At 46.9% G+C, this 10,183-nt stretch overlaps 3 protein-coding genes across 3 annotated transcripts; all 3 read left to right on the top strand.

Moving 5' to 3' along the window:
* Window positions 1-376: 376 nt before the first annotated feature.
* Window positions 377-1,787, top strand: EMWEY_00002800 (hypothetical protein, conserved; the record flags this gene model as incomplete). The annotated part of the gene is made up of 2 exons (XM_013479827.1): window positions 377-406; window positions 1,023-1,787. 2 exons carry the CDS (start codon window positions 377-379, stop codon window positions 1,785-1,787), a joined length of 795 nt encoding a protein of 264 aa, XP_013335281.1.
* Window positions 1,788-3,505: 1,718 nt separating this feature from the next.
* EMWEY_00002790 (hypothetical protein, conserved) lies at window positions 3,506-6,135 on the top strand (the record flags this gene model as incomplete). The annotated part of the gene is made up of 7 exons (XM_013479826.1): window positions 3,506-3,573; window positions 3,690-3,864; window positions 4,204-4,336; window positions 4,748-4,842; window positions 5,366-5,557; window positions 5,732-5,848; window positions 5,986-6,135. 7 exons carry the CDS (start codon window positions 3,506-3,508, stop codon window positions 6,133-6,135), a joined length of 930 nt encoding a protein of 309 aa, XP_013335280.1.
* Window positions 6,136-6,565: 430 nt separating this feature from the next.
* EMWEY_00002780 (hypothetical protein) lies at window positions 6,566-8,645 on the top strand (the record flags this gene model as incomplete). The annotated part of the gene is made up of 6 exons (XM_013479825.1): window positions 6,566-6,655; window positions 6,757-6,852; window positions 7,075-7,266; window positions 7,414-7,515; window positions 7,980-8,140; window positions 8,399-8,645. 6 exons carry the CDS (start codon window positions 6,566-6,568, stop codon window positions 8,643-8,645), a joined length of 888 nt encoding a protein of 295 aa, XP_013335279.1.
* Between the last annotated feature and the right edge of the window lie 1,538 nt (window positions 8,646-10,183).

Raw genomic sequence — 10,183 nt, 5'->3', positions numbered from 1 at the left:
GGTTTCCAAGCTTATGCGTTGTGGCTTTTTATTGAAAATTGAAAGACGACGGAAACGTTTGGAAAAATGCGAGCGAAGTTGATTAGTGTCTTTCAATTTTCTTCTATCAGCAGAAAATCTTAGCCCGTAGAGGATTTGCCTTGAAGGTGTCGTCGGACGGCAACGAGAGGAAGCGGCAGTATGACAGGCTAGTACTTTCTGAGAGAGAACACAACCATGTTCAGATTAGCTTTGCCTGTAAGATTCTCTTTTTGTTTCAATGCGGCTCCTGAGTACATGCGATCCGCTTTTGCGTTTAGGGTTCACCTGCGCTTTTCTCGGAGCAATTCGCAGGACGCCCGGCTTCCAGGCAGAGTTCTCCCAAGCAACGGGCGAAATGAACATGTCAGTTAATGATGCGATTCGTGTAAGACTGTAAAACAGGAGCAAACTATCTTGTTCTCTCAATGAATCATCATAATTTCTCTTAGATGCCGCCTGCTCCTTGGAGGCGCATGCATCCCCTGTTTTTTCTTGGAGCCTATTGTACTGAACGTTTTCTAAGCAGTTTTATACTGTTTGTGGAGACAATTTTACACAATATTGGGGTAGCTAGAGTGGTGGAGCGCGTGTGCACCTTTTGTGCTAATGGCGCTTGTGTGGACCCCACAACATTCGAGGATGTAACATGCTTGACAAATGCAAACCATTCAATTGTCGTTGATTAGGCTTGCATTTTTTACCATACTAACAAGTTGATGCCTTGAGACGGGAACACTTTCGACCCTCATTAGATTTGTTATACTCACAACACCAGGTGAATTGTCTCTAAACTCGTATGCCTTCAGTCAGTACTGCAAATGCCGTCAGATGTGGCTCAGTACCCTCTTGCGGCATCTGTGCCGCTCATCTGTGGAGCATGCGCGGCTCTTTCTATCGTTGTGTTTTGTGTTCTCCAAATAGTCCTCCACCTAAGAAGCAACAGCGAACTGACTATGCTACACAGGGTGCATAACTGTTTGCGCGTTCTGGTAATTGCTCAGAGCGTCTTTACAGTTGCAGCTGTTGTAATTTTATCAGTTGGCACTACTGCCACAGGCCATGGCTCTGCGACGTTCGCCAGCCTTATCGCTAAACGTCAGGCTGCAAACGTCTTGAAAGCGTCTGGTGCTATTCTTGTCGCTGGATACTCATATTTTGCAACTGAGCATCAAGCGTTTAGGTGGATAGCGCTACTAGGTTCAGCGATAATGTCCGGGGTGGATGCTGTGGATATGGCAAGCGTTGGGCATCTAATTGGAGTGTTGCGTGCAAGCAAAGGTGGCCTTACTGGCGAAGATGACTCAGCTCGAGAGCTAGCTCTGTGGGGAATGAATGTTCAATATGCATCAAAGGTATTCTCGTTCTTTTCATGGTTCCTGGTGATACAAATCATTGGGTGTTTAATGCACGCATTGGGATGGTTTCACCTAAATGAGCTTCCAAATGATGAGGAGGTAGCAGGGCACTTGAAGGAACTGGCACGAGCCACGATCAACAGGCGTATCCAGGAGAAGCGAAATCCTGAGAGGTTCGCAGCAGGTGGCGGAAGGCACCTTTTCAACCCAGCAGACAAACTGGAGGTAACATGGGACCAAATGGTAGATCTGGCGGTTGGGCGAGATAATCGCACAAGCCACCCTATCTCCACGAATCCCAGGGGTGTAATAGCCCCGGAGGTCCAAAGGGAACTATGCCAGATCCTCCTCAAGATGGGTGTAAAACGAAGCCAAATCTATGAGGTGCTTGACGACGAAGACGATTCTTGACCAAGGAATGCAACGATATCACGCAGCAAGAAAACGCTTGCTTATCCTGATTGCTCGACAGTCGGAAATTATTTTTTTGTCAAGGCGTCGTAAATTCTAAAGGCGGTCAGCAATAATTCAGTACCGTGACCCTCAGCTGCAGCAAATAGCCCGTGCCTCTTTCGGTCAGGGGTCTTAGAGACCAGTAAGCGCCCAGATATCCCATTTCACAAAGAAAGCTCACTTCTTTTTTAAGCAGGCTTTTCGTTCGGCAAACACCGAAGGTGTCAAGACCTCCGTGAGATTTCGAGAAGTCAGAACGTTTCCAATTAACTTCTCTAGAGCAATAATTTACACGCGTACCTTCACGTATTCTTACTCACAGCAGTCCCCTTTGCTGGTGCTTCCAGGGAAAGAAAATCCGCTCAGAAGAAATTACAGCACCCTCGGCGTCGTGTCTGTCCGCACAGGCTACACCAGCATGTGCATTTTCAAGCGGCCAAAATCTTGCATATTATGTTAGCACATTGCAGCCTTGAACGTGCTGCAGGCCAGATATTAACAATGCCATGCAAACTTGCAGCAGGGTGCATTCTAGTGCATTAAGCCCCTCTTCTCCCTGTCCAACCAACACGCAAGGAGTCGCATGCCCGTCAGCATATGAGGGGGATGAATGACGGACACAACTCTGCAGGAAGTAAGCTAAAGGGGAAAGTGCTGAACAACGAAGAGAAAGAAAACATAAGTAGGGGTAGGCCACAGGGACTAGTGCCGCATGCAGCTGCTGCTGCGCTATGGTGGCAGGAGAAGCATCCCAGAGCTTTGGCTGAAGGTATTCACTAGGCCTTCTTCACAAGCTCAAGGGGAAAGTATCAGGGAGATGCCACAAAGCCATGATCTAGAAGATTGAGACCCCAGAAGTAGCACCTAACGGTTTATTTGTGCCGGCCGAAGGACGAATGCATTGTGAACGGTGTATGCAGTGTCAGCTCCTCCACGCAGCACGATTGGCACAAGAGTGCAGCCGGCTGTGGTGCCCTCTTAGAGTGTCAGGCATGCCCCTGGCATTCCTGAACTCTGCAGGGGACGCGTGCTGTTACGAGACAAAATCCAATCTTTTTAGTTCCTGTTCATGTTTGCTTTGCTTTGTTGTGTCAACTGCTTGCGAATCTTGGATGTCCTCGTTCGATATGATCCTACTAGCTCTACATAAAAACCTGCTACTGGAATTTTACTTCTCATCCTTAAAAGGACGCTCACCGCAGGTGCATGCTTCGGCTTAACGCATTAGATATCTTATTCACAGCCTTCGCCGGCCTGGTGCAGGATATTCTAATTAGTGTGCGCCCGAAGCTGAGCAGACGCATTTGCGACAACGGAAGGCCTATGTAGTCTAGTTTGCGACTACGGGTTTAGAAATCAGTTGTATCTGCTGTCAATGCTGAAACGAATCAAATAGTGCACTTGTCCAAAGCGAGCAGACGCGTAACACAAAGAAACTAGTTGACCTGACTAAATAACTTGGCAGCCATTTTTTTCAGCCTTATATCCTGGTTTGGGCCACAAGCATAGGATGAGCTTGGAGCCCTGCTTACTCTTAGCTTGCCACTATCTAGAACATTCTTGTTAATTTCTTTTCCGTTGGACACTAAGATGGTTCAGTTGACAAGTATAAGGTATATTCCTGTTGAGAAAACTTTAGTAGCAATTTTCCCGCCTTCTTCGCAGTTCCCTTGCCAATGCAAGGGAACTGCGCAGAAGGCGGGAAAATTGAAAACAGCGACACACCTGCTATCTGCTCAGCTGGGTGCGCAAAAAGGTTCCAGTTGCCTCTCTGAATGTTTGTGCATGCTGCTACTCCCGCTTCCACGGATGAGGCTATCATTGCACCTGCTGTTCTGCTGCGAGTCCTGCTATGCTCAGTAATGAGGCCCTGGTGAAGCACTACAGCATTAACAGGGATGTTTTGTTGTGTCCGACAAAGCGTAGACTACACCGATTATACCTTCCAACTTCGCTTCGGGGAGGTTTCTTCTGCAAAATGAGAGATTATGCTCTAGTGGGTCATGAATGGGTGAATACAAAAGTGGGGAAAGTGGTGAGGTCCCTCTGGTGGCCTAGGAAACCCACTAAAAGCCGGAATACCTCACCACGTGTCAGGGATCTCAACAGCAAAACCCTTTGATCACACTCAAACCCGGACCATAGAATACCCTTCCGATTCTTGAACTGTTCCATATAGATGTCTAAATGAATTTCAGTGTAGATCTATCGTTAGTAGAATTTTGCGATGGCTTCTAAGACGTGACCGATATAATTTATAGATTTCCCAAGCATCACCACTAGCATGAACCCGAATTTCTTTACTGCCTTCCGGCGCAAAATTCGCCAGGCGGTTTTGTTTGAGTCCACAGTAGGTGAGAATGTATATTTACAGGCAACCCTTGGATCGTCGTCAGCAATTGCCAGCAGGGTAGAGCACACCACCAAGGCCTACGGTTGGGCCTTCTCGTCTCGTACTTCGAAAAGCATATTGTCGGACGAGACAACCAACCCATCGGCCTTCTCTCGTATGCTTCTAGAAACATGCGGCTGTGCTCCACGATCAGATATTGATCTTCAATAATGCACAGCTGATCTTTATCGATTGCAGTACCAGAACAAGCCCCACTGCGTGCCACGCGCTTCGGTCAGCTGAAGAATCTTAAGCCTTCCATTGGTTATGTGAACTGCTTCTAATCAAGATTGTTGTTAGCATAATTGGAGAAAAAACGAGATGAAGGCGCTTCACCAAGGAATCAGCATGCGCTGGGCTGATCACTGCTCTCGTTGCCCGAGGGGCTTGAGATCGCCACTCTAAATGGTGCTGTTGCTCGGAAACAAAAAGTATGCATTCTCATAGTCCATTAGTTGTAGTTAGAAGTACATGCTCTTTAATTTTTGTCTTTTCTAGGGTTTTGCTTCACGACGTGCCTTTTCAGATTCCAGCTCGATTCCTAGCTACATGTATACGTTGGCAAGCCTCCAACAAGCTGGCTTGGGCGACACCAGGATAATCGTTTATATCTGTCTTCAAGTAAGAGACTGTGTGCATTGTCGTGTATGCCAGTTCTGTAGAATAAATTCCTATACACGCTTTTCACCAGTGTCTAAGATTATCAAACACGAAATAGTAAGTTCTTATGCTCGTTTCCAACTCCTCCAGAGATGGCTGATACTAAGCACCGAAGGCCCGAACAGGACACTGTTGTCCAGGGTAATTTTAGAGTGCCCAAGCTAAGTGAATGCGTCGAAAAACATCTGGATGACATGGGGATCTTAGAAAAAAACAAGGCAAGCTTACTGATTCATGTGGGAAGCTTCACATCGTGGGGTCCCCGTCACACACTCTGTATTGGTGTACACGTGTTCCTGGCTTAAAAAGGGAAGGCTAACGCCAGCATTTCACGGTCTTCCTCCACGGCGTACCTGCATAGCGGGACGTAGGAGACCTTGGAGGCAGCAAGCAAAAGCTTTTCGGAGGCTGTCTGCAACACATCCCAAGCTATAGTCCTTCTTCCAATTAGTTACAAAAAAGGCTAGTTCCTGCCTTTTCTCAGGTTGGGAAACCTGAAGTCCAGGAAATTTCATCTTCCATTGAGCAGAATGAGTTAACACTTACAAGCACCGCACGAGACAAAGAAGCAGAGATATGCAAGAGGCCCCCCAAGCCCACAAAGGGAGACATTGCCGGTTTGCAAGAGCTGAATTCGTTTACCAAGACAGTAAATCAAACAATGCAAAGCTATCAGGTGGGTCAAAGTTTTCGAGTAATGGGATGCGCTGAAGGAACCGGTAGACCTGCATAGGAATAGCAATGTAGTACCCCGTGTTGAAATTCGGCAAAAGCATGATATGTACACAGCGTATTTGTTGTACTCGGCTTCTGGCAGTTTTGCCTCTTCACGGGTAGGCTCTGTTTATAGGCGGAGCAGTCGCAGCCGGTAGTGAAGGTGGAACAACTGCTGTCCAGCTTACGGAAACGCTTTGACGACGTCCACGCTGAAGTTAAGAAGCGGACCGAAGAGGTTGCCCGTTATAAAGTAGGAACAGGCTCCCATGATTCAGAGATAATTTACTAAACAAAGAAATTATACCACCCTAAAAGCATATGCCGAAGCTACGCAGGCCAATTGATAAGCTGCGGTGTTGTGTTTGTGCCAGCTCTGTGACTGCTCAGGAAGGCATTCGGCAGGCAGACTCTGCTGAACACCAAGTCACAAACGATAGGGCTCGCATACACCAGGTCAAGCAAACGCTAGACTACGATACTGACCCTCAGTATGCATCCCAGTTATCTGTCTGCAGCTCAAACAAAGATGTACAATGATTCTTGTAACTCAGCGTGCTGAGGAATTGACGCAATCCCTCTCATCGCTCAACAAAAAGGTTGCGGAAGCTGGGTACACAAAGAAGGTTTACATGCACATTCTTGAAAGGACAAAGGTATCCCTCAATTACAAAAATGTGGCTTCAAATGTTGGCCGCCTGCAATCATTTGCTCCTTCTGCATTCGTCCGCTTCCTCACATGGCATTTCCCTCCTTGCCTCTTGTGCTGCGCTTTTTAAGCTTGAGAAGGATGCCGTCCGACAAAAAAACTTGATGTTACAGAGCAGATTGAAATCCTTAGGTCTTGAACTCAAAGAAGAGCGTGGAGCTCTAGAGTAAGCCCCCAGTTACACTATGCATTGAAAACTTCAGCTGTGTCAAGGGTCTATCCAGTTAGTGCCGATGTTCCTGCCGTAAACCGCAGTCAACCATGCCGTTACAAGACATCCGTATACCTATGCCCAGGAAGCAACAGAAAAAGAAAATCAGAGCTGTTTCTGAACTCAAGCAGCTGGAACAGGTTAGTCCGCATAAGGTGCCGGGCACCGAAGACCCTAGCGCGACTACCTTATATTCGTGGTAGCAAAAACAAGCAGTACAGTTGTTCTGCTCTCATGATAGGAACTACAAGGAGAAAGAATCATACGCAATCAAGGGCTCAAAGAAATTGACGAAGCGATTGAGTATAAAAGGGCTGCAATAGAGAAGAGGCACGTGGTAATCTAGGCCTAATAACAATCTGTGAATACCTTCTTTACTTCAGAATACTTCAGCACCTGTATCGCAAGCGGTTCGAGATATATGATTTCTAAAAGGGTTCCACATCGCCAATTGTCATGGCAGTTGACGACAGTTAAAAGAAAGGCAATAACACTGCAAGAGCTACTGACGAAGTGCCCATGCTGTAGAGGGCGGTTATTTGCACTGCTCCACAGGCAGCGGCTTGTTGAATGGCAACAGTCAGTAGTCAATGACGCAGCTGCTGCTGCGCTTTCCGCTTCTTCTGGGAAGTGGAGAAGAATGCTTTGCGTTGAGAAGCTGATAGCAAATTCCTTGCAAAAGACAAGTGTTGAGAATGTGGAAAAGTGGCAGTACAAGGAGGACACCTTTCAAAAAATTCGGGAGGCAACTGTGAGATTTTATGATAGCGCGCGATTCAAAAAATACGGATGTTGTGCCCTTTGAACGGCTGCTATTGGGTGAGTAGCTGCCTGACGTCTCTAGCACAAATTCATACCCGTGTAGAGACTTTAGAATTTGGGGTTTCCTTCTTCCTAGGGAATGGCTGACGTGATGGAAATCGTCAACAAATTTTTGAACCGAGATGTAGAGAACCAGAAGCTCAAACTTTTGGCGGAAGAAGCAGAAAAGAAACTTGAGGTAACAAACAGGGGCAAACACCTAAGAAAGAAAAGATATCCATCAACTCCAGCCGAAGAAGAATCTTTGAGAATATGCGTATTTGGACTGTAGCTACAGCGCTTTAGTTATGCAGGCATATATCCCCTGCCCAGCCATATTGTGCTTTAACTACCAGCTTGCAATTTGCGTGTGAAAAAGTGCAGAAATCTAGAAGGGAATATCAAGAGGCTGTCCGGCGAGCAGTGGAAGAGCTGGATCTAACCAATTGCACCCATATACGGAATCTCTATGATGTAACACTAGGGCATTCATCTTCATATTAATATGATACAGCAGCTAGCAACCATGATAAAGTTGTAGCTGGAAGAATAGGAGCACACAGATGGATGCTTAGCTGCGCCGTATCATGCAACGTGGGCACCAACTGTAGTACAGCTTAGTAGGGAAGGTGGCTGGTGGTTCATATTGCCTCCGGTGTCAAGGGCTTTTGTTGGGACTGCCAACACTTCACGAAGATGGGTCGAGTAGCCGTGTGCCATGCTGAGGACGTTTCAGGCTCTCGATGCACAGTCACAATCCTGGAACAAAACATTTCACGACCATGCAGCCCGGTGCGTTCACAATCACCCGTGGTACCTGGAAGGTTCGTAAATCCCGTCATTGAAGGCTCATAGAGATATTACCTTTTGGAGAGACAGAATATACTATTTATCGTGTTGCGCTAAACTCTGCTTGCAGATACAAACTTTTGAAGCGCTGTTTAGGAGATGTCGACCAGGCTAGACGATGCGCTGCTAGCATTAACGCTAGACTTGTGAAACTTGGCATCGAGGTGGGTTTGTCCATAAGCAGTTAGATGTTAGGTATTGTGTAAGCGTATTCTGGAATGCTACGTTCTCAGCGGAGCTATTTTCCGGTGCTACGGAGCTCAGGATCTATGGGATTTTAGTGCGGAATCGTCCCTAGAACATTACTTTCAGAATCTCCGAGAAAAAAGCATACCAAAATTAATAGGTTTTCACGACAGTATTAGGAATATCAGGAATTGTATCGGAAGAGATGATAATATGGAGGCACATGACAGGTGTGCACTGATCATTCAACCTCCGGCTAATGACACGGAGTGTCACCAGGAAGGTAAGCGCTGAGCACCCAAAGTGCAGTCCCTTTGGGCTGTCGTGCTTGGTGAGGCCTCAAAAGAACAGACGGCCATTGTCTGTTTGCGCTCCCCTGCTTACGTTATTACATTTAACACAGGAATGGTCTAACGTTTTGAAACGTGGTTCCTAAAACCAAGCAGTCCGTGCCATCTGCACGAAGACCTGGCAACCCAACCCGCCCCAAACGCTTACGAGCCGGCTTTTAACAGCCCTATAAAGCATACCCTGCCTACTTTAATTGTATAGTCTTAGGCTTGCCATGGGTTCTTGTCGCATGGTGTATGCTTCCGAGACTCCGGGGAAGTCTCCTAGTCACCCTATGGCTGAAAACATGAAAGATGGGATCCTGTCGGTTTGCCCCTTTTAGCGTTGGGGATCACAGTGGGATAGTCTTCCCCAAACCACATGTGCTGCTTACGGACCATCCGCAGTGTACCTAATGGTGGTTCGCTGAACGCTGCTGTTGATGTGGGAGCAACAGACTGTGCGTAATTCAGTTCCGTTGCCATATACTTGACACTGCACGGATGCCAACCCTTCAACAGCTTCACCAAGGAAATCAATGATCGTAGCAAAAGTTACAAGATTGTTTTTTAAAGCAAACGAAGTCTCGGAAGTCGCAAGGCTTTGTAAATATTATGGTTAACCTAGGCTTCCATATGTCCAGGTTTCACATTGCACGAAATGCGAGCTGTCCAGCGCCAACTAAGCTGGCGCGAGTGTAGACCGCAGGCATTTTCTTTTAATATTTAAAGATTCTCGAAGGAGCTGACAACTTCACCTCGACATGCGGATTCGACGAACTCGAACGATAGTATGTTTACTACGTTTCGCCGGTTACGTCTCTCCCTGGCTGTCCCGCAGACCCGTCAGGGTCAAAACGCAACCCGAAGCACAATACACTAGCTCTCTCGAACATTACTGTTGGGAATTGTTTTTCACTAGCAACAACCATGAATTAAAGTGGCAACACGAACAAATATTGTTTTCTTTTCAATTATAGTTGGAGCATTCCCAGCTAACCACGTTGGCCTGCTCGTGTGGGGTGAGGGGGCACAACAACCGGTGGAAGTCATAGGTAACTGATTGCGGATCTGAGGTTCCGGAACTATACTGCAGTTCCCTGGAGACTTTCCAACCGCTGTCATGCTTACCGATTAAGAAGCCACTTAACATTAGTGCCTTCTATGAAATATCAGTGTGGCGTATAGCATCGCCCGACAAATGTTTACGGAAGCTGGCACGAGATCGCAAATGCTCCTGACTTCATTGCACCATCAAATGGCTAGAATAAAGATCTCATAGAAATGCAATACTACCAGTAAGGTGTCGCTTTAATGTAGCTGACCAACGTTTAACATTCCCCAGCAGCAAGAAAGATGGAGTTCCCAGTGTGGGGCTGGCATTGCATGCACGCGGGGGGGATCAACGACTTAGAACCTAATCCCACGCGATACTCCCCGTTCTCCAGCGGTTGCTAAAGTTTTTCTAAGGGCATAAGCGCTTTTATAGCTTTTGAGGAGAGC

The sequence above is a fragment of the Eimeria maxima genome, genomic scaffold, assembly GCF_000499605.1.
Source record: "Eimeria maxima Weybridge genomic scaffold, Emw_scaff14, whole genome shotgun sequence".
NCBI lineage: Eukaryota > Apicomplexa > Conoidasida > Eucoccidiorida > Eimeriidae > Eimeria > Eimeria maxima.
The sequence above is the reverse complement of the archived record's forward strand: the minus strand, read 5'-3'. Positions and strand labels throughout refer to the sequence as shown.